At 36.3% G+C, this 25421-nt stretch overlaps 1 protein-coding gene across 1 annotated transcript; it reads right to left on the bottom strand.

Moving 5' to 3' along the window:
• Positions 1 to 1113: 1113 nt before the first annotated feature.
• Positions 1114 to 17162, bottom strand: LOC146133061 (uncharacterized). Its single transcript, XM_083397356.1, has 14 exons — positions 17018 to 17162; positions 16370 to 16469; positions 15497 to 15659; positions 9585 to 9741; positions 6990 to 7077; positions 6531 to 6704; positions 6224 to 6405; positions 5932 to 6157; positions 5337 to 5548; positions 4173 to 4317; positions 3631 to 3751; positions 3247 to 3448; positions 1706 to 1869; positions 1114 to 1416 (listed from the first exon to the last, which is right to left on the bottom strand). Exons 2-14 carry the CDS (start codon positions 16401 to 16403, stop codon positions 1254 to 1256), a joined length of 2031 nt encoding a protein of 676 aa, XP_083253482.1. The 5' UTR covers positions 16404 to 16469; positions 17018 to 17162; the 3' UTR covers positions 1114 to 1253.
• Between the last annotated feature and the right edge of the window lie 8259 nt (positions 17163 to 25421).

Here is a 25421-nt window from a genome sequence, read left to right as displayed (position 1 = left end):
TGCTTCGTACGTATTAAACCTTAGCTCAGAAAACAATCACTCGACTTTGCAGCAGTAACCATTCTGTTTATTAACTGGACAAGACTGGTTATATATTGATATAAGCTTTCGCATATACATGTTGAAAGTTTGCATGAAAGAGAGAAGGCGACACGAGAAAGCGGAAATGATTTATAACCCGAAGCCTTTTTGGCAGCCGGGAACTGCAACAATAACGCGTTCACACAGGTGAAATACTTTTATCTATAACGGAAATATGTGTCACGATATAACATTATTCATGTGTGAAACAGTCGAATGCTCTGTTCTCAGAATGACAGCGAGTGTTTGGTAAAAGGCGTGAAAAAGTGACAAATCATAAATCGCAACATATTTGATAAATACACAATACAATAAATTCCAAAGTATCCACTAATTATTACTTATAACGCTACAGTATACAGAAAATACTGGTATGTCTATATCATCGCAATGAGGAACGTGTCGGATCGCCGAATGTATGGTCGGCTTTTAGGGAAAGTTTGTTCTCCTTGTTAAACGCTTGACATTAACAAGGCAAAATTAGTAGTATTTTAACTGATTTCTAGGATTTCTCCAAACCGCTGAGACACCGAACTTGAGCATTGCATTTTGGTAAGAGCAAACGGAGCGTTTAAACACAGATTGTGCAAATTTTTTGAGGCGGCCAGTTTTCGTAGTGGTCCACAAGAGGTACTTTGAAATATGCTAAATACACACACTGGATGAAGATTGAGATGTTTCGTCCTTCAGGTGCTTTGAGGTCTCCACTGCGTTGTCGGGTTTTATCATAGAGTAGACCTATTATAATCAATTTAAAACCTCCCGTCAGAGTAAAGGCTTGTAGTGTAGTGGGAATATAGCTTATTGACCAATTGCACTTCCAAACAAATTGCCGTACTGTAACTCTGGGAAGGCTTGAAACTTAATGCGATAGAGAAAAAAACAAGAAAATCTGACAACAGATTTGGAATCAGATCGCCAAATCTGCCTTAAAACACTTCTTAAAGTTTATGCAAAAATGACAAAATATTTTGTTTGTTGACCAGTGTTATGTATGTTTACCGATTTATTTGATCACGATAATGATTCTTTCTATGTACATTAACTTGAACTTGTAAGCAACCTTGCATGCTTTTCCGCAACTTTCGTGTTGTAGCCTATATCGATGTGGTAAATTTAAACAACTTTTATGTCATTATAAAAAAGTGAAAAGGAAAACGTCATGAAGAACTTCAATTGATACTTTTAAATGCTTCCTTGGTAGCCATTAGGGCGTCCATTGCGTTGGGTGACAATCGCAGGTCACTGATAAGTTTTCCCTTGAATCGTTGAAGGTAACCCCGAAATGTGACCCACTTTCCATCCTCGGAATCTTTCGTGTGCTCACCGTCATATCTAAAATACGTTTTTTATGCAATACCCAATTTATTAAATTATTAACTCAAAAATTAGGTATTTTGTTAAGAATTTAATAGAATTTGTCTTTATAGGTAGTGCGACCTGATTACCCTGATAAAAATAGTAGCCTAATTAATGTAGACACGAAAAACATACAAATAAATGATTTTATTTTCCTATAGGTTTATTTCGCCAATCAGAAAAATTTTATAATCAATCAATTTGGATAAAATATGTTCAAGCTGCTTCCTATTACAAATGGCAGTATTAGTAAATGTACACTCACCGTATGACTCCATCTTCCCCACGATAAATATTGGTTATTTTCCCCTGGTGGTAACGCACTCCTCCAGAGTTATTGTCGTTCGAACTGTAATCACCTTGACCAAAGAGAACGGTTGTACCAACTTCAATCAAATTATCTGCTGGTTCTTCGTCCAGAGCAACATTCTAATAAAGTTTGAAATTTGTTTAAGGGTGTAAAACAGAACCGGACTGTATTTTTATCAACCGATTTTCGTCTGTTTTTGGCATAAGCGTAACCAAACCTGTTTTTCGTGATATTAACAAACTAATAAACTAACGTAATATTTATAAGTTAGGTACTCAAACCGATCTCAAATCTGACAAAAAAGTAAAGGAAGGTGACACAATTTTTGTTTTTCGCAAGTAAAGTTTACCTATGTTGGGTAATTATTATAGGACGATAAAGTACGTGAGAAATAAACTAACAGAACAGGTTGTACGATATAACTGCAATGGTTCATAATTTTAAGTGAAGCTGTTCAACATATTTCCATTGACTGATAATACAGTAACCTGGATAACATTCTTAGTACCGGTATTGACTTTAATTGGTCTTATGTTGCATGATATAGTATACTAATTCGAATTGTAGAGTTTATATTAAACCTTGTTTAAACTTTTCTTGTTTTCAAATTAACATGGTGCTTAACTCTTAAACTCTTAGGTGATTACCTGAATATTATTACTGAACAGTTTTTCAAAAATAGTAACCGACAAGTTTTAAAAAAATACCAAGTTCTTTGTTTTTGCACAATAGTGACTAAGCTTAAGAGCAACACTGCAAACTGTTTGCTAAAAGCTAAAACGTAAAGTTATATATATGTTTAACAAACAAACAACAAAAATGTAACAAAAACAATCGTAATTTAGTAGGTGCTGATGGAATGTTTTAGTATGCCTATTGTTTTCTACACAAAAGCAGGTGATACACGCAGCATAAACTATAGTGCGATCTCATTCAAATCACAATCTGTCGGTATAGGCGCAGTTTAAATCATATGACATAATTTCAAGCTAAATACATATGAGGCACAGGCACAAACAAGACGCTAGTCGCGTGTTGCGCAAGAAACAATTAAACGACACGTTACAATACCCCTAACAGTGTCACAAGCCAACACGAAATTCCTTCATTGATACGATTTATTGACAAAAAGTACCGCGATCCAATCCGATACCTGATTACCTAATTACTATGCTTAAACAAGCAAATAGATGAAATTGGAACGTTAAAAGAGAATTTTTCTTCAAGCTATTGCTTTAGCGTGGAGAAGTTTAGTTACTATCAGTTATTAACCTATTGATTTTTTTAAGTTTACCCTTCAAGATAGCAATCGTAGTTTTATATCTCAAACAATCACTCGAATTCCTAAAATAATTTGGTAAAGGATCGGCACCGATACTACCTCTCGGTATCCGGTATCGGCTCCGATCCGATGTTATCTGACATCTCTACATACAAGCCTAAAAACGGCATATATGTGATTTATTTAGAATAAATGGTTTGGGCAAACAACTTACCTCGTAGGATTGTACTCGTCCCGTAGGATCCTTGTCGTCCCAATCCACCGTGTAAGTCATATCATCGGCATTAAAACTCACCACTGTAGCCATAAAATAAGCCCAGTTTTGATGAAGACACACCACGTGATCTCCTGATACTGGGGCACGAAATTTAACAGTTGAGCTGCCAGCCATTTTCAATTCTTTCTGTATAATGCTCCTAAATGTAAAAGCATTAAAAATACCACGTTCAAAAGTTACAAGCAAAAAAATATATATTTTTGAAGCTATTTTTGATCTATGAAATAGTTTCTACTACAAAACTATTTACCCTAAATCATATATGAAGTATATTTTCGAATTAAACTTATTTTATTTCTTCAGTTAAATTATTATTCGTACGATATTCCGTTTATTTTGTTCCCAAGCTCTTCTTCCGTCTCCAGGTCTTGCATATCAATAAGTGGATAACGTTCGGTTACCATTTTTCCGACATTGGTTTCCTTCCATTTGCTACCCTCGCCTAAAATATCATGAATTAAAATGATTAGCCAGTATTTTTTGTCCAGTAAACAAAATAAAACACTACAAAGAACATATTATTTTTGTGGATCCTAGAAAATTATAAAATCGAATCAAAGAGAAAAATAAATAACACATTATGAAAAATACAAAAAAAGAAAAGTTTAAGTTCGCTTGCGTTTGACTCGACGAGTAGTTCAGGGTTTCTAATTTATACACTAATGCAACTCAGTAAAATGTTTAATGACACTACACTTTTGTCCCAGCCCAACGTTTTTTATCCGCCTGTCATTAACCTTTGAATAGGTTTTAAAATCTAAAAAAGAACAATATATTATGCAACCATACAAGCTGACATCCTAAACTTGCATTCCGAATACCATGTTACAGAACATTCAAGGTTCGCTTCTATAATTACCTACCGACAATTAATGCAACGACAGGTTTATGTAAGGATTGGGCGGCAAATTGTAATTCCATTCGACAGTTATTACTGTTTGCGTACTGTAAACTGATGCAAGCCACCACAACTTTACAATCCCTCACAGCAGAAGCTATTTGTGCAAACTGAAATAAAAAACAAACCGTCAATGTTTAGATTTGGGATGGAACAAGTTTCCATCAATGTGATATTGTTACAAATACAGTTTGAAAGCGATACGATTTTCTGTGCTTCTCGCGAATTTATATCCGATTTTAAGTGGCCCAACCCAGGCCCTTTAGTCTACATGTCGCGACATCATGTGTATTCTTAAATTGGTTTGCGTTGCGTTGAGGGTTTACTTAAAGAAATATAAGTGACCAACGAACAGCTAGCATGGTCAAATTGTTTGGTTATATGATTACGTTTTTCGGATTACGCTATTAAATTAATCGGTTACCTCTCACTTATCACGTTCGGATCCAAATGGGGTGGTAACGGCTACTTTTTACGAGGGAAGTTGCAATAATGTGTCCTATTAAACTTTCTAAAACGCCTGTTTTGCGAACTTATATGTTATATTTTTTTTTTCTGCAGCACGAATTTTTTTTGTCTTTGTCACAGTAATAGCAGCGTAACATAGAAAGTATAATCATATTTAAATTACTATTTTTTCCTGTTTAAACTGAATGAACGATAAAATATTTCACACTTCTGATAGTATTTTTAAAAGTTTTCTGTGCGACTATATGCTAGCGCCCGGACTCATTCCAAGATGCAATTTCAGTAAATCAATCAAGTTAAAATATTATGCGGCCAATTCATAACGTCTTTGTATTTGGCATTTGTGTAGTAAGCAACTCCTCTATAAATTAAATTTGAACAAGATAAATGCACAGTTTATTTTAGCTTGCTATTTTTTCTAGCAATATGCAAATCCTATTTACGTGCATATATGCGTCATGTATTTTTGAAAATTGAAAGTGGCGCCAATTTAATCTAAATAAACGCTAGTGTTTTCGATTAGACTGTAATTGAACTACTTCGCTTCATAGAACAACAGTTTTTTTAGTCTGCCAAGTTTTTATCACGTGACGTTATGTGGTAACTTTGTGACGTCATTCCTACATTTTTATACCCCTGAGTTTGCCCTGACAAAGCTTACCATTCCAAAACCGCCCGAAGCACTTTTTAAGCGCTCAATGTCGATCCAAGCCGATAGCCCAACTTGCGAGGAAAGACGTTGACATATCAAGCGAGGATCGCATAACTTTACACCTGAACACGAATCTATCTCACGTCGAGTTAGAGCATCATTTGAGTTGTTCCAACAGTAGCTGAAAAACATGTCTGCCTTTCCTGTGACAAGCGGTTTTCCTGAAAAAACGCGAATCACAGTATTACGAAGTCTTTAAGCCGAATTACTAATAGTAGAACAGTACGCTGGTCAATTTAATCAAACAATAATATAAATATAAATAAAATAAAAAAGAGGAAACATTTTTTAAAATTTAACGATAAACCATATAATAATTTCATATATATTTTTTTATATATTTTTTCAATAAGATGATCCTTTTATTTTAAATCGTGATTTAAGAAAAAGCATACAACTAGAAAATACTGAACACTGTCGGAGAACTATGATAGTAAAAGTTTTTTTATGTCCTGTTGTAAAGGGGTCGATAATTAAAAATATATATATAGCGATATATTTTTTTCAAAAACAATAATAAACCAAGCTACAGCATGTACTGAACCTGTCACAGCAAGGTGAGGGTCGGAATGCATTTCCATTATAGCGTTCCCAGTCGCAGCATGTTGGACATTTTGTATTTTAATTTCTGGCACAAAATTCTTGATAGTTCGTGCCAGCTCTGTCATCTTCAACTCTTCAACTTCTGTGTTCTTAAAGTGTATGTAGAGCTCACCAGCACACAACATTCCAACTACCGTCATTTGCCATTGGAAGGAGCCTGTCCCAACCTATTTTTTAATAAAAAAATTTAGGGTTTAATAACAAAAAGTTAGGGTGCTTATATGTGTACTTACAACTAATGGGATTACTGGAAGCTTTTTGGTATTCTTTGCGTATTGAAATTCCATTCTGCATCTGTCGTTGCTGGCGTATTCGTCACTTAAACAAGCGATAAACACTTTGGCCTTTTCAAGAGCGTTAACAATATGGATCAGTGCATCGCTTTCTTCATTTTCCATCACAAACACTCGCAAGCCTACAATTTACATATGTTTTAAAATTAACGGATGGTACACAGAAAATTCCTTGTAACAACAAATTAATATTTTGTCACACTTCCATTAATTAGGCTACATAAATGTGATATACTAATCAATTGACCCATATTTATGAGGCGACTGACGATATTTCGAGGATCACACATTGTTTGAAGTACAGATTCCTCATAAGAGGGTGGCAAGGTGTCGTCAATTTCTTTTCCACTAATTGCAGAAGGGCAATTGATCTTTGCATATGACACGTAAACATCAACATCATTCTCTTCTGCTTGTTGCGCTACATCCACATACAAGCAAATAGTAAACAATGATATTAGAAACGTTGCGTAAAATTATTAGGATTTGTTTTCATATTACACTCCGGCACTTTCAAAAGGCGCACTGGCGACACATTATTAGAATATCGAATCGCTAATAATTACGACTTCAGTTATCCGGGATGGATTTCAACTAAAGTTTGAATTTAGCCCATAGTCGCGAAAAAAGCTGATTTTACTGCCACGCTAACTCGGCGACACGGTATTTTAAAAATTATACAATTTCTCGTAATTGAAAAAGCAACCTGGTTCAATTGATGAAAGAATGTCGAAAACGTTTGGGGGCATCCGAAAATCATCTATCTTGTATCCCGTGAATGATTGACTATAATCCTTAAACAATACGAAAATACAAAAATAAGAGTGTTACTTAAGTATTTCAGAGGTAGACCAAAATAGGACTAGAAATATGATTTCAAGTGAAATAAGACATGACCAGTCGGAATAATACCTGTCGATGCCAGAACGACAAGGTCCATATTTCCAGTCCTTCGTCCTACTGTTTCACATGTTATTTAGGCGATTAAGATTTTATTCCGACGAGTTTTACGCCCCATTCGTTGTAGACATTATTGCGTATTTGGTTTACTTACGTCATTTGCCTTCAGACGACGGTATTATAGATAATTACACTTAATATGTCGTTGCTTTATTGCAGGGCTTTTCAAACGTTTTTGTTTTGCAACTTCATTTAAAAAAAAAATTATGTGACCTCGTGATGGCTATAACAAACACATGTGAATGGTTTTTAAACAGTAAACGTCTATTAAAAATAAATGTCCCATTTAAAATTCAAACTGGCATTAACATATAGTTCAGAAATGATTGGGTACCCCTTTCTTGCTTTACTGAAAATTCTAGCTGCTAGCTATCACTTCAATAGCCTAACTCTGCAAATTCTTCCGAGGCGTGTAATGTCTTGTGTTTGATACCCGAGAGTTCAATGTGGCATGATTTGCCTATCCAGCTTCGTTTTTTTGAATCAATTGACAGAAAAGTATGGACTCCAGCCATAAGACCGAGATAAGAACAACACCAACGTCAGAATAAAACACAATTCAGAATGAGGTCAAAATAGGACTAATACCTATTGGTATTGGTACCGTCTAAATCGGAATACGACCTAAAATATCAGAATAAGGCCTAAACAACACTTAACCCCAAACTCACCCCTAAGTACATCACTGACTCCCCTAATAATTTTAACACTAACCCAATTTTTAACCCTATCCATTACACACCAATATCTCCAAACAGGACCAAATATCCGGTTCCAAAACAGCGTCAGGGCGCCGGTCAAACTAGGACGTCCAAACGTAGTCACCAGAACGGCCGATGCCAGACCGAAGGCCCCCGATCGTCCCACACCCTCTACCTACAGGTTCGGGCGTTATTTTGGCCATTTAGGCATTCTTTCGATGAATTTAGGACTTATTTCGATGAATTTAGGCCTTGTTCCGATGAATTTAGGCCTTATTTCGACAGTTTTACGTCTTATTCAGACGATTTTGATGTTATACAGTACTGGATATTACTGCATATTTGGCTGTAATGTCGTTGGTCTTAATACTATGGTTTATAGATTTTTTTACTTTATGTATGGTTGGTTTTTAGGTCTTATTGTGTTTCAGCAATTCGACTGAAGACCATGTCATTAAACAAAGGAATCTTGCAAATTTCTTCACATTATTTTTTTCCTTGTAATATTTTTAACATTTTAACAGATGCAGGTATAACGAGACCTTCGCCAACCGTGAAGAGCGGATTTGGTTATAAAACAACTGGCAACAAAATACATGTGCGAGTAATTTTCATTTACAGTAAAATATTTTTCATAAAATGCTTGAAAAATGTATCCTTACTCTACATCTACCACTGACCCCAAATGAAGTCAACACTAAATGCTTTAAAGTTTAGTTTAAATCTCAAAGCAGTTAGCTAAATCAAAACATTCAGAAGCTACGCTAAAATCGAATACAAGTTTTATATTGGGCAATTCGTTACAACAACATGACACATAAACAGGTCTTACAACACCAATATTAGCCAGTCAACTACGTAGTTAATCTTTAAAATTTAGCAAGAGCAATATTTGAATAATGCAGCAGAAACAATTTATTTTAAATCTGATTCCCTTTTAAACTTAAACTCAAATCTTCTCTACCAATGTTCAAACATGACCACTTATTTACACGTAGGGAACCTTGAAGAAATTTCCCATTAGTTATTAACAGTGTTGTAAACAAGTCATTTTGAAATGACTTAAGTCCCAGTCAAGTCATTCGTAAAATAACTTAAGTACAAGTCAAGTCTTTTTGAATAAACAACAAGTCAAGTCCCAGTCCAAGTCATCGGTTGCCCAAGTCAAGTCCCAGTCAAGTCATAATTAGAGCAAGTCAACTTCAAGTCCAGCGCTTGTCAAAAAAATAAAACTTTAAATTATGAAAACCTGCAAACTCCTCCGATTATTATAAGCAACTCAAGTCACAAATACCCTAAAAGCAGCATGTAACAAGCAAAATCTTTTATATGTAAAGATTGGGCTAAATAACGCAATTTTATAATTAATTGCTTAATTAAAACAATTTATTTTAACCCAAGTCATTTGTCCAACTGACTTATGTCAAGCCAAGTCATTTGCCCAAAAGACTTAAGTCAAATCAGGTCATTTAAAAACAGTGACTTAAGTGCACTTAAGTCAAGTCATTGACTTAAGTCATTACAACACTGGTTATTAAACACTTCCATCACAACCTAAAAACGTGACCCCAAATGGGGTCGTGACCCAAAGTTTGAGAAGCCCTACTTTTTAGGCCTTGTTATGTTCCCGTTTAGTGTACCTTATAAGTGACCCATTTTCCATCAGCTTGCCCTTTGGTGTGATGACCGTTATAGAACTTTATCCCTTTTATATCAGTGAAAATAGCATCAATCTCGCCTTCATGCCATCGAAATCCACCGCTTCTTATAATACCATGAACTTCCTGTTCTTTATACCTAAAACAAATGGAATTATAATCGTACCAATCCTGTAGGAATATTTATACATAAGGCTTTGCAACAATGTACGTTGGATGGGGAGGTTCAAAGGTCCAAATGCTACAGCCCCTTGGTCGACGTAAGTTAGAAAATGTTTTTCAAGGCTCTCGGCCTAGCAAGCGATCGTACAAAGATCCATTTTTGCTGATATTTGCAAATCATTGTGGTTTTGTCCATAAATGTCACAGTTATTCAAAACGAAATAAAAAAAAAAAAAAAAAATTATTTTTACAAAAAAACAAGTTCTTAAGAAGCGCTAAATAACATCATTACTACGCTTGGTGTTTATTTTATGTTGTTCTATGTTTTGCATTGATATGTGTACTTCATTAACTAATTAGTGATTTGCAAGTTTTCGAGATAACCTACTATGATTTTTATTAGTCTTTGTTTTTGGTGTTTTGGCCCAATCTTTTTTGCTACTTTTTAAAGAGCAATTTGTTTATTTGCTATCTTTTACGAGCGATTTGGCTATGTTTAATCAGGAAAATCGGGCAAATTTATTCAGATCAAGTTGTGCACAGGGTTATCAACTTAATGAAAGCTAATATATCGAGTACGAACGTTTGTATGTCCCTTAGTTTAGCAAATTAAATCATTTGAACGCATTTATTTTCGCGTTTCGCGCCATTAGGCCCGCTGTACTATTTCATGTTTGCGCACACTGTTATAATCGACAATAACCCAGATTTATTTGGTAAAATAGTTATTTAACTCCTTAGGAGGATGCAAGCCACAGGGCAATTGCAAAATGGCAACGCGTTAGAAAAAGGTTAAGAATCCTAACACAGCGTTTCTCAACCGGTGCGCCGCGAGAAAATGGGGAAGAAATGTTACAAAAATTCTGTATTATTTGTAAAATTTGCGAATAATTTTAGAATAAACTCTAGTCACTATTTTCTGTGAATAAACACTGAGCAATATGACTGGATTCGTAGCCCTTATTGAAGTCCCAATGGTTGATGTTGGCTCTTCGCTAACAAAGAAAGAGGAACTATTGCAATCTAGCGGGGCTTCCGCCATAAGACCACAATTAAAACAACAGCAACTTCGGCATAAAAAACAGTTCGGAGTAAGACCAAAATAGGACTTATACCTATAATACTCGTAATAACGTTTAAATCAAAATAAGACCTAAATTCGCCCGAATAAGGCCTAAATGGCAAGAATAAGGCCTTTGCTACCTTTTACTTAACCCCAAACCCCATCCATAACTTCAACACAAACTCCTCCCAAATTCTAATTCTACCCATTACTCGCGGCTAACCCCAAACAGAGGCAAACAATCCTGTGCCAAAATACTATATGGCACCCAAACGTCGACACCAAAACGGCCGATGTCAAGAATATGTCCTTTAATCGTCCCATACCCTGTTTTTTTTTACAGTTTTGGGCGTTATTTTGTCCATTTAGGATTTTTTCCGTTACATTTTGGATTTATTCCGAGTTAGATGTTGTTGCTCTTGGGGCTTATTCTGTGTTTCCATCGAACTCTAACTAACATACCGTGTGTTTTCATAATTTACAACATGAAAGGCCTATTTCATTTATTTTCTTTCTCTTTATGCATGTCTTATTGAGCACATCGTATTTTATAGCAGGTCTGTGGAGTCGGGAGTCATATTTGAGACGTACCGTAATCGATTTATTTTGCTGAAATCGGACTGATAGAGTCCCGAGTCCCGAGTCCGACGTGCGCAGTACCAATTTTAAAACTAATAATGCCGCCAAATGCAAATTAAAAAGGCGAAATAGCATATGGTGGATATTTTCCAGCAATGTATGGTGGTTGGATGAGATATGTGACACCCCTATGAGGGGATTGTTGAAAATCCACCTTAATTTAGTTACGTAAATGGGAAAATTAAATGCTGTAGGGTTGCAGACGGACTCGGAATTTGATGAAATCACACATTTGGCCCGAGTCGGACTCGGGAGTTGGAGTCGGGTTATTTTTAACCGATTCCGCAAGCTGCTTAATAGATAATAGAATTGGGAGCCTGATGTAATAAAAACTGCCAGCAAAAAACAAAGTATCCAAACAAAGTTAGCAGTCGACTCGCTCGTCAGGTGCGCCGCCACGTTTTGAAGGGTTTACAAGTGCGCCCCGGGGTGAAAAAGGTTGAGAAACACTGCCCTAACAACTGACATATTTCGTTTTAACAGTTGTGTTACGATACAACGACCATACTATTACAAAGAAGGTATGGCCAACAGCAAAGATTGCAATTAGATAATTTTGGCACAAAATATGATAATATTGCCCTTGGGCTGAAAATATATACTTCATTTGTGATAAAAACAGAGATGCGTCGTTTTAATCCTCGTTCGTCGCGCAATAATTCCGTATAGAAACTTAACTGTAGTAACGAGTCCTTCCAGATATCATTAATCTCTGTCGAGCGCATTTGAACTCATTGTTGCACACTGTACGGGTTGATTAATTCACAGGTCAACAATTTTTTTTTTTTTAAAGGCATGGTATGTTTGATTAATTTAGGGGTATATCAGGAGCGCTGAGTACGAAAATCGCATTATTTTTGCTCAGTTGGCTCTAGTTTTTTTTAAATATGGCTTCTTCCTACATATACCACGAAAAAAATGTATGCTAGTGGCTTAGTGAGTAACATAGGTAAAAGTGGGTAAAATAGATAAGTCCTGGCTTCCACCTCCGTGATCATAACATTCTTGATTAGGCAACAAACATCACGTTTTACTAGGACAGAGAAGAAATGCTAATGCATTTTTTTCTCAAGAAGATAATTTTGTGTACTGCATCTAATAACATCAAAGGACTACTTTCATATATGGGTTTACTTGAATATAAACCGGAAGAATGAAGGTTATTCATTAACAGCTCTAAACAAAGTTTAAAATATGTGTTACTTCACAACGGAAATAAGTTTGTCTGCGTTTCAATAAGCCACTCATTCGTTTTAAAGGAACACTACCACACTGCAAAAATGGTCTTGACGGGTGATCAAAACAAGCATCGACGTTTTTAGCGACTAAAAATGAAAGGTTTGACTTAGCACTTTTAATTGTTGAATAATACACACTTTCTAATCAGCCATTCTCACCTAATAACGAAAGAGAAAAGATATTCTGCGTTTACGGTTGACCAAACAAAAAACGAAAAACGGCTCTTTGCGTTTGACTTTGGTTTCGCTTTAGCCACCAAACAAGTCGGATTGGGTGCTTTAACGTAAGGAGCGCTACCCAATTACTGTCGCTTCGGCAAGTTTGGTAAAACCTGACCAAAAACGAACAAAAATCGATAACATCACTTCCCCCAACCCCCTTGGATACGCCACTGGACACAACAAACGAAGGAAGATGGTTTGTACACAAAAGGCAATGTGTCAAATACAATTAACTCAATCGTACGGGAACACACAATAAGACCTAAAAAGCAACAATACTTAAAGCAGAAAAATCTATAAAACCAACGATATAAAATAGCCCAATACGCAGTAATATCCAATACAGAATAAGATAGAAATCGTCTGAACAAGACATAAATCTGCCGGAATACGTCCTAAAATCATCCGAATAAGGCCTGAATTGCCAAAATAACGCCTAAAACTGTAGGTGAAGGGTATGGGACAATCGGAAGCCGTCAGTCTGGCATCGGCCGTTTTGGTGACGATGTTTGGACGTTTGACCGGCACTGGATTTTTGATCCTGTTTGGGGTTATTGTAGGGTAATGGGTGGGGTTAGGAAATGGGTTAGCATTGAAATTATTAGTGGAGTTGGATGTACTTAGGGGTGGGGTTTGGGGTTAGTTGAAGTGTTGTTTAGGCCTGATTTTGACGATTTAGGACTTATTCCGATTTAAACGCCAGTACGACCATTAGATATTAGTCCATTTTGGTCTCATTCCGAACTGTGTTTTATTATGACGTTAATGTTGTTCTTAACTCGGTCTTATGGCTGGAGTCGCACAATTTCAAACGTCATGCTCATCAACTGTTTGTGGAACCAAGAGAATCTGGTGCAATTAGCGTACTGTTGTCTTGTCGTATAATGAAGGTCACTTTAAAATTTCAAGAAATTTTGCATGACCATAAGAAACTGTAAACGATTGACTAGTCTTGGTCTAAACGCAGTTCTATGCACAAGACTTAAAGTGCCTCCAACGCGGAAACGTTTGTAAACAGGTATGATTCAATCAAAATTTTTTTTATTAAAATATGCTTAAATACCTATAGGCTTGGGTTTTTCGGAAATGTTTGACTATAGGTCAGCGCCTGAATAATGCATATAAAACGTCATTTAGACGTCATATGTTGGAATGATGCCTCCACGAATGCCTCCATGCCTCCACGCCATATATTAAATCAATAGATTTGAAATATGGTAGCACATTGTCGTAACTTTAATTTTGTTACGGTACGTAATTTTGTAAGCTGTTACATTTAGATATGTTACAAATTAATTTGTCCGTTGTTGACTAATGAACGCCAGTGCTTGTACCAGTGTTTAAGTTATCTTAAACCATTAAATAATTCTAGATGATATGTTTTCCAAAGTTATTATATCGTGACTTTCGTTCAATGCGCGATAACAATTGTTTGGGACACGGTTTTGGAAAGCAGTGACAAAAATCTAGCCAAAGAAGAGCATCAGCCCTAAGCCTGAATACGAAAATTTGCAATTTGACTATTTTACTTACTTATTTTACACATTTAAAACTATGACGTCGTAAGGACGTTATGGCATGTACCTTTACAAATATATGTTTTGTGCTTGTAGAGTGTACACGTAAGAGTTTAGCTCGCATATGCGACTACTTTTAAGATCCCACGCTAGATTGCAAATTTTACATCATTTTCAACAGTGGTTTTCAACCTTTTTCATGACGCGACCCATTCTAACAACCCAATATATCTAACGACCCCCTTTCAGGCATATGCATTTGTGTATGCGCAATAGCACAAAAATGGCACAAACATTTATTTAAGTGGCACATACTACGTTTTATTTGTGACAACATAACCAAATATTTCTCGTGATAATAATCGTTATCGTGATGTAATAATAATCGGTATTTGTGATAACTAATCTCGTCACAACGTTAATATTTTTTTGCAGTATAGTAACACTTGTTAGGTTGTGAATTTATTTTTTTTATTCAACTGTTAACATTTACTAATATCATTACAGTTATTTTTTATGCTAATTAATTCGCATTCTAGCAATAGTGGTTTGTATTTTTGATTGTCGTCTTCGCGACCCCCAGAGAAAAGGCAAACGACCCACACGGGGGTCGCGACCCCCAGAGAAAAGGCAAACGACCCACACGGGGGTCGCGACCCCCAGGTTGAAAACCACTGATTTACAACATCTTTGTTACAGAAGCTTATATGACGTCATAACTTGGATTATTCGAATTAGTCCAATTGACGAAAAGTTGTAGCCAATAACAAAAATGGATGACGTAATTATGACGACTGCAAAAAAATGCAGTGTAGTAGTGTTTCCTGAAAAAGTTAAATTGTTTAACTTTTTCACGTTGCACAACATAAATTCCGACATTTTTTGTAACATTTGTAACTGGTTTAATCAGAAAATATTTTGCTCAGTGCTTAAAATAAAAGCACATGCCTACTGAGATATTTTAGGTATCAAAAACCGTATTAATGTCATATGGGTTGACACAAAATGAATATTGCAAACTGCAGGTCCCAACTTTAAAAAACAGACACTTACTTGCCTTGATGAAAAAGCACTTTGGAACCGACGCCAATTTGGTCATTAGAAGGAACTTGGTCTACGGCCAAGTTGAAATAGTCGACGACTCTTCCGGTGGGATCATGGTCATCCCATTCTATCGTATATTTCAACGTTGCAGTGTCAAACTGCTCAATGGTAGCTGTAACCAAGCAAATTTTAGAAATAAGGCCTGGCGCTGTTTTTCTTAGTTTTACGTATTCAATCCAATGCCATGGTACTTTAATTTTTGTTAATCTTCTTGTGATCAAAAAAGGACATTGAAATGCTAAACATATATTTCTAAATTTTTTTAGGAGAAACTTATGAAAACATTTTCCTACAAACTTTGTTACGCTAATAGCCGTCAAAGTCGACATTGAATCCAGACAAACATAGACGAAAATAATAAATTAGGTAAACAAATTTTTTAAGTGCCCAGTGCCCAGTCAAGTATTCTGCATTAAAATGAAGGGTTCATTAAAATTGGTCAACTCTACTGAACCTGAGCGGTACTGTGATTAGAATAAAACCAAAACTAGAGTTGTATATTGGGATATATTAAATGTTTTTTTATTGCGGAAGCTATACAAATAAGTAACAAATTCGTAAAACCTTATAAACCCCCAGAAAATACCTGATTGGTTTTAATGTTGAAAAATACTCACTTTTACCAGTTACCATCTACTGTTATATTTATAAAACGCTTTAAGTTTTGCTGTTTGCAACACCAGGTACCGTCGTAGGCAATAAAAGAACATATATATATAGGCCTATATGTCGCTAAAAAATTGGTGTTTTCACATTACTTTACTATACCATATATGAAGAGTTATTTTATATGCATAAATCAATAACACAAAAAAATCTTACCAGTAAAATACTGAAATTTGGATTGGCCCCACATCGCCACCACATGGTCACCGATTTTCGGCAAGTTTCTTTTATTTCCATTTTCGAAATCCAAATATGTCTGAAAAGAGTATACTGATTGTTTTAAGACATCGCAGTTTCATAATATATAATTAAAATGCTTCTGAAAAACAATTTCAACCAAATTTAATTAAAGAGCTCTTTTAACATTTAATTTGTCATGCAAATAAAGCAAGAGTTTATTCGGAACAGAAAAAAAATGTTGTAATTTGTTAGTTTAGTTTAGATCAGTGGTTCTCAACCTTTTTTCTTTCGTGGCCCATTTACGTTGCAAAAAAATTCTGTGGCCCAATACATTTTTATGAAAGAAAAAACTGTAAAATAGGTTTAGAACAAAACTCAGCAGAACATATTTCAAAACAGATTATTTATTCAACCGTACATTAGTGAGATACTTGCGCTGAACAATAAATTTACATTCCTTTTTAATTCTTCCCCAAGCCATTATTCCTGTAAAATTAAATATAGTGACACAAATGAAACTAAATCTAGCTTTATAAAATTGGTCTGTGGTCCACCTCAAATGTTCTTATGGCCCACCAGTGAGCCATGGCCCACTGGTTGCGAACCGCTGGTTTAGATGCTTACATGCGTTTGCTGGTTTCTGCTCGTTTCTGCAACCGACGCACCCAGCTTCAGTTGGTACAATTGTTTTCGTAAATCCTTGACATCGTTTTGTAAGTCGTTGTTTACTTTTTTCAATTCCGTTATTAACTTTGTTTGATCGTTTACTGTTTTTTGCAAGTTTCTTGATTGACTTACTAAAAAAATACGTCACACGTCAGTAACGTGCGTTTTTTACCCAAATTTAATAAAAATTATAAACATTTAAACAAAACTAAATAACCTTGCATTAAATTGCGAATTTATTATTTTTTTGCATTTACTATTACAAATAACTTAAACAGTCATACATATACAAAATCTTAGGTATAGTTCTTAAACTTCTTGCTTGCGACGCCATTGTAAAAGTTTGTTGATCTTATGACGTACCCAGCGATAATTCTTGTTTATATATTTGTGTATAAAAAGGCACAAAAAAAATCGGGAGTTGTTCCCGAATTACGATTGTAACTTCAAATTGACGTCTTTATGTAAGGTTATTACACATCACGCTGTTACACGCGTATACTTCAATGCAAATGATACAGTGCCATAGGGTCTAAAACTTTTCACGATAAATTTAAATTTAAACACGAATTTTAAAACTCATTGCACTACCTATTAGCAGGGCGATTATCTTCAATCGTATTTTTGCGTATTAGCTGCAACATACCCATCTCTTTTTATCCATATACAACCAGTTCCCATACAGTATACAGCATATTTCACAACAATTAAGTGCCTAGAACAGTGGTTCTCAACCTTTTATGCTTCGTGGCCCCCTTTAAAAGGCTTTTGACCCTGGTGGCCCCCCTGCTTATAAAAATACAAAGCATTGTGTTTAAAGTCTTTTCTTTTGTTTTACTTCTTTACGTTAATAACAAATACAGCCATGTCCGCGACGCAGTTGGCAGCCTTCCACGACGCAACGGTAAAGAAGCGTCGATCTAGTTTAAAAGACAGCATCCAAACGTAAAATAACCAAATGTACAAAGATCATTCGCGGGAAGCGCGAAAATTTTTCTCTCTTAGGTAGCTAAAATATTCAAAAAGTATTTGAAATAGACTTGTGTCTAGTTTCTCAAAGAGGCGGCGGGCCGGATAGTTTTTATTGGAGGCCCGCGGGCCGTACGTTGCCGACCCCTGGATTAGGCCAAGGGTATCGTCAAGTAATAATTGGCCGCCCGAAAAAACGCTGACGCCTAACTGCATGGCTACGTATAAAGCAGCACAGTAATTGTTTCGCCACAGCGACAGGTCTCTAATCAAACTTGTCACTCGCGAACGACCAATTAGGCGTAACTTTCCGTGATAAAACGAATAAAAAGGATTCAATATTCTACTTTAAACATTCATACTTACTAGTCAAAGCAGGTGTCAGAAAATGTGTTACAAACCGCTACGAGAAAGGTTTGCAGTCATACTAAAAACACAAAATCAAGTCAACTGGTAAATTTTGAAAATAGTGACACTTTGGTTTTCGCAATATCTAGCTGGAGAGTTATGCCCGTGGCCCCCCAACGACCGCTCCGTGGCTCCCCAGGGGGGCGGAGAGTCACGGTTGAGAAACCATGGCTTAGAATATTTTGTGAAACGCCGAAGAAATTCAACGATTGAGAAATGTGAATGTTAAATTGAAAAACGTGATGTGTGCATAATCAAGTTGTACAGTTTTGTATGATGATGCACAAGACTGGGAATAATAACGTCTAAAACATTGTACTGCACTACTAGGCCTACACTTTCGATACAGATATATTATGCAACGCCCCTCGAAGATTACAACGACGCATCAGTGCGTCGCGACGCACAGTTTGACAACCTCTAATATACAATGTGTATATTGTGTGTTCAAGTTACTCTGGAGTCGCTGGCAAACGATAAAGGCTAGCATAGTGTAGTTCAGGAAATTCTTCTTGGGAAAGGCTTACCTAAGTCAGTCGGCATAATCAGGATTACTGTACAAGCAAGGTCAGCTCCCGATACAATGATTTTTAATTTTTTCAAACTGTGACACACTTGTGTGTCTCGGCAGTCTCAAGTGTTCCGCGTAACTTTTGGCTAATTAAAAAAAAAACTTTTTTATTACAAGGTAGGCATACACCCAACCCTATGGAATTTAAATACACACTGTCTATTAGAAAACTGATAATATTAGTACACTTATCTTGTGCCTTGCCATGTATTAAGGGCGATTGCAAGGTATAAAATTTTTGTTTTATAGAAAGTGTGCCGCCAATAAATTTTGATTTTTTAAATCTGCCGCAATCTAAAAAAGTTTGACAACCACTGCTGTAAGCATTGAGATACGAAAACTAAGTGGGAGCTGGTCATAAACGAACCCCTTCCGCCATCCCGCTTTCTACAAAGCATAGGTTCCGTTAGCGCAAGTAAAACGTTTACATTTAGATCTCATTTTGAGTCCGTCTTCCCTGGTTGTTACTAGAAACTCACGTATATTTTACAAATTTTACACGGCTTTAAATAAAAATACGGTTATGCGGCTTGTGTTTTGTGTAGGCAAACGCGCTGTTTAGCCAGGATGGTCTCAAGTCATTTGTCAGAGATATATATAAGGATATCACATGCAATATTTTTTGTGTTTTTTACTTCTTTCTTCAGCTCAATGTAGTATGCGGTTCCTCTGGTCTTAGGGGAGATCAAAAGGAGAGAAAGATACATTGCGATGCGGCCCGGTTGAGTCGTTACGCTCGCGCACATTACTCGGTTTATTATTTTATCCAAATATTTTAAATAACTAAATGGGCAATGCCATTCAAACGAGGTTCACGCCGAGTAGAACACAGGTAATGTGTGGTGCATTTTAATATACTAAACGAACGTTTCTTTTTGGGCAGTTGTGTGACTGAAAAACATGCAAGTATGTTAAGCAATTTCGAATTGCAGGTAAATATCTGCAGTTGACTTACAACCTTCAAGATGTCAGTGATATCTGTTTGTTTGACTATTTTGCCCTTGCAGTAGTTTTTCCATCGTGAAAACTCAATTCAGTCCTAAAGATAAGCGTCCGAATTCTTAAACCGCAACCTGAATTCGCCCAAACGGTTTGTTTACACAGAACTTTGGAAGAAAGTAGGCTACTCATGCACAGTGCCTTTGCTAAGTGGTTGTTCAACAATTTAAAAAGCTCTGATATGATAGCATTGATGGAAGGGTATAAAGGATTTGCCTGTAGTGCGGTGCTGGAAAACCGGTCGATGCGTTTTCTCTCTGAACTTGGCGTCCGGGGGAATCCGGGACCGGACTCATCGACATGCCGTGCGTCGACTTTCTAAACTAAAGTAACATTCAAAGTATGCCATCTTCATACTTTTGCTTCGATGTTTCAACACGGTTATATACAGATGCCGAAGCCTTATGCAAATCCAAATAGACAGTTTGCAGTAGGGGTGAAAGGAGAAAAATTTGCTTACCGGAACGATGAAAAATCTTCTTACCGAAACGTATAGTATTTTGAGAGATGGCGTCACACAGTTACGTCATAACGGGACGTCAAACACAAGTAACCAAAGGAAACCTGAGGTTATCGCAAACTGAAATCTCGTTTAAATACATTCAAGGGGATTGCGGGTTGGCCTAGTAAAAAATGGACATAGACTGGTTAAAAAAGAACATTTTCTACTGGTAATGCGTACCTGCTAGAATTGTTTTACCGGAACGCCGTCCGGACCGTCCCGACTTTCTAACGACTTGGTAACTTCCAATCTTATTGCCGCAACCAAAAGAAACTATAAATTATATTCCACTAATTGCTCGTATTAACATCAGCGCTTTACTTCCGTTGCGAGGACACGAAATCAAAGAATCCTATGATGCGACAACAGCATGGTAAAGCTCGCTGAATAACAAAACAAAAATCTGCTTTGACCCCATCGTGTCATCCTTTTATTAGAATCAGAAAATAATCCAGCTGTAGTGTCGTAAATATTGGCGGCACGTTCAAATCTTTGACCAGGCAGAGATTCAGGTTTTACGACGCAAAACGCAAGTACAGGTAAAAAGAATTTGGACATTCATTTTGAATATATTTTTCACGCCATAATGCACAGCATCTACGCACCCATAACCCTAACTCACCGAAAAGAAAGTAACCAATAAAAAAAGCAAATCAATGAAATGTTCTGCTAATCCTTTTCCAGTTAAATTTTAATTCACGACAAAACATACCTCTCTCACAAATGGAAGTCGTGAACGTACAAACTCACTTGTTCCCGCTTCTAGATTTTAACAGTTTCGCCCGCTAGAATTGCCAAAAACAGGACCTCCTCCACTACAAACTTTACGCAAACTTTGCGCATTAACGAGGGTTTGAATCAGCTAATTTCGAGTCTTTACAGGAATTTGACAGGAAATGACCTCTTTATTTAGATAAAGTTTTAGACTTATTGTTACAAATTAGAAGTAAAACAATCCTTTTTAGTTTCCGAGAAACCTAATTTATGATTGTTGCATTGTACCGTACAGTAATCCCACAATGCGTCTTATTCTTTATTGGAACAAAATAAATGACGAGAATGGAGACATTCGCTGCATTTTTACTAAGACAAACATATCTTGAAATAAAGTTAAATCTGCCCGGAATTGACAACTTTTTACGTTTTTAGCATCATTATTATTATTGACTCTGGTGTGTAAACTTTAGGGCAGGGATGTCCAACCCGCGGCCCGCGGGCCGCATTGCGTTTATAAGTAAAGCTGTTTTATGACGTCAATATATGACGTTTTATGACGTCACCAATTTAATTTAATAGGTTTTGCTGCCTATCGAATTTTTTAAAGTGGCAATGCGTCCCATTGGGCTAAAAGGTTGGACATCTCTGCTTTAGGGCGTCGCGAAAAGTCGCTAGAACAACAAGTATTGGGCGAACCACTTCTTTATGGGCTACAAAATTAAAAAAATGTAATATAAACCCGAGATTCGTCTGATAGGAAAGAATAAACTGAGGGTGACAAAAATATCTACCGTTCCAACTTGATGGTGCCGTTAATTTATGTACAATAAGTTGCTATAAATGACGTTACAGTTATATATACATCGAGAGATGTTATTATATATTATGTGATCGAGTCTCTTGCAATTTTTTGCCGTAAACCAAATAGTTAAACCAAATATTTTTTCGCGATTCGCTAATTAACTTCAGTTGTATAATTGCGGGCAGAGAACGCGTTCAAAAGATTGCTTGATATACAAGGCACCTTTTTTTTGCTATTTTTTACAACCCGAAACCCGTGTTATAAGACATGAAAACCCGGGTTATTTTAGGGAAAGACTATAACATGTTTATGTTGGATTTGGCCCGGTTGAATGATATGTACACTGCTCATTATTTGCTTACTGAAACAGGCGCGAAAGTGCCAAAACTTGAAGCAGTTTATTTCTATTCCGTCATAAACAGGCGAACAATTAAACTAACGTCAGTGGAGTCCGGACTTTCTTAGCCATGGGACTGTTTGCGATGAAACTCAGAAACAGAATGAATGACGAAAGTCTTACAAAGGCTGCATTAATTTTCATGCGTCAATATTACGCAAAACAATTAAAAAGTGCGATTTATCGAAACAAACTGAATATGAACTTTTCGTTAATAAAACACAAGGTCTTCCATAGTACACATCGAGTCCACTATTGATAATCGATTTTATTCGCCCCCCCCCCCCCCAAAAAAAAGTCACATACCCGATACCCGGGTTTTTTAATTTTCCCCGAGTCCCAATCTCTAGTACCTTCCCTAAAATAAAAATCTGAATCTGTAAAACAGTTTGGCCTTGAATTTAGGATGTTATGACATTCTATATTGTTGTTGGTAAACTGATGTAGCAGGTGAAAAAAGGCAGCTGTGGTAGATAATGCACGTAATCGTAATAGTGCTTTTTCAGTCGTTTAGGAAATTTAAGGCATTTGTAACTCATATTTGCTTGTATTATACGGTTGTTGTCATCACCATTATGACCAAATCCTACTAGAGCTTAAAAACCGTTAAATATGATTTTGTAATTTTAATTTTTTTAATTAAGAACAGATACCTGCAATGTATAGAGTGACCAATGCAAAGCGTTCTATTTGCACATGAATGCCGTTAATATTTAAAAACGTTGTGCTTAATATATAGGCTATCGTATTTTCGGTTGGTATGCAATTTAAACTTAAAGGCCATTAGCAGGCAACACATATATTAAAACAAAGAAAAATAATAAAAAAATTACCTGCATACGATGGAAAAGATTTTTCCGAAACAGATTTCATACTTCCACTCAGAACTCCAAATGAATCACCATCACTACTATTCATAATTGATGCAATAGATTTAATACTACCTCTTCTCGGAAACCCTTGAGAATTAACTTCAGTGTTCCGAATTTGCTTACTTTTTGATGTTGATGACCCCATGGCAAAAGTTGGGTTCCCTTCAAATAACTTGCAAGGCATACACACCTAAATTGTGGCTTTAAAGATACTAGCCCAGTGATTCTCAACCTTTTTTAGAGCCAGAGCCGCATTTTAAACCTATAAAGTTTGCAAGGAGTCGCATAAAAAACAACAGTAGGCATATAATTAAAAAACATTAAGAATGCAACATGAAAACAACAAAAATACATTACGCTAGCCTAGGCTAACTAATTAGCACTGTTGAAATAGCTATTTCTTATTGCCATAGCTTGTCGATCAAGACTAAATATATTATGACGTCACAAACCACAAAATTATTTTAAAGAGCCGGACGGAAGTAACCCGGGAACATTAGTACTTCGTACTCGGGATCCTTGCTGATCAAATTCATTCACTTTTAATTTATTTTACTTACTTTGTTGCAATTTTGCTACTGTTAACTAATTTTTCACTCCGTTAGTGAGAGCCACAAAATGTACAGTTGAGAGCCGCATGCGGCTCTGAGAGCCGCGGTTGAGAATCACTGTAGCCTGCACGACTGGCTAACGACAGAAACTGCGCTGACAGTGTCTCCATAACAAAGCAGACGAATGTTTACAATAGCGCAGGCGTAACCCATTTCTTTGTTGGCATTCGCTCAACAATTTTCGGTATTCGGAAAAGAGGCGTAGGCTAGGTATTGTTATGCGCTAGTGTAGGGTTATGTAATGTCAGCTGGTCAATGCTTTCGCACTTAAGGGATTACGTCTGTGTTATTTGCAATGTACTGTGTTGTGGCAGATTTATTTGTCATACGCATTCTGTCGAGCTTCTTTTTTTTTTGTATTTTTTTTTTCTTTATTTTTCTTTATTTTTTTTATTTTGTCATACGCATTCTGTCGAGCGAACTCGTGCACAAATATGCAGCCAGAATTCAGTATAAACGTGAAAAACGTATATTTAGTTAATTTGAAGGAGATTCAAAAAAACATTCACACATATGTGGGTTAATAACTGAGATCTAGCCCTTCGAAGCTGCTTTTTGACCAACAACTACGGCTTACGTATAATTAGTACACCGAAAGCCATCGCAGACTCACCGAATCTGTTGATCTATGATGCAAGCAGAGCAGACTAGAAAAACAACAATCCTGCAGTGAGGTTCGAACTCACGACCTCCGGTCAAGCCGGGACCGTCTCTACCAACCGAGCTATGAAGGCTCATAAAGGGAACGAGTCGAGAAACAACCATGCGCCAATGCTTGCTCAATCTGTTAGTACAAGCAACCTCATAGAAGGGGATCCACAGTACCATATCATTTATTCAATGAAACATTCACACATATGTGTGTAACTGAGATCTAGCCCTTCGAAAGATGCTTTTTTTTAAGCTGCTTTTTGAAGGAGCTTTTGCGATTTGAACCAACCTGATATACTTCATCCCTAGGTTTAATCTACAGATTTTTTTATTTGGGCACCAGAGCAATTTAAGTTTAGGACCCTTGGTACATACAATTTAATTTGGGCACGTAAAAGTACTAAAATTACTCCTCTTAAAGACTCGATACATCTTGATACATTTGGGCTTAAATTAAAAGTTCATTTGTTTAACGAGCTATTTATGACATATAAGTGAATTGTTATCAGTTTTTGCCGTGCCAGGTCAGCCTAATTAACTGTTGTTTTCTTTATTTTTTGGGCGGGACACACTCGAAAACCCCGTTTGAAATTTATTGCAGTATTCTTTAACGTTGTTTCGATTGCCCCTGGAAAAAACTTATTCGCCCTATTTATTTAAACGGCTAAACTGTAGTAAAACTAGGAAAATAATTTTATTATTTTGCGTAATAATATCCTAGTATAGGTGATGGCAAGCTTCAAAATTATTTTGCTTTAATATTTGGACCTTTACCCTATTATCAACCCGTGTTTAAGTCTTATTACAAATACGTGACAGCGAACGATGATATTATTAAAATGCCAAATCAAAAAGAGCCACAG

The sequence above is a fragment of the Ascidiella aspersa genome, chromosome 9, assembly GCF_963924565.1.
Source record: "Ascidiella aspersa chromosome 9, kaAscAspe10.2, whole genome shotgun sequence".
Lineage (NCBI taxonomy): Eukaryota > Metazoa > Chordata > Ascidiacea > Phlebobranchia > Ascidiidae > Ascidiella > Ascidiella aspersa.
The sequence above is the reverse complement of the archived record's forward strand: the minus strand, read 5'-3'. Positions and strand labels throughout refer to the sequence as shown.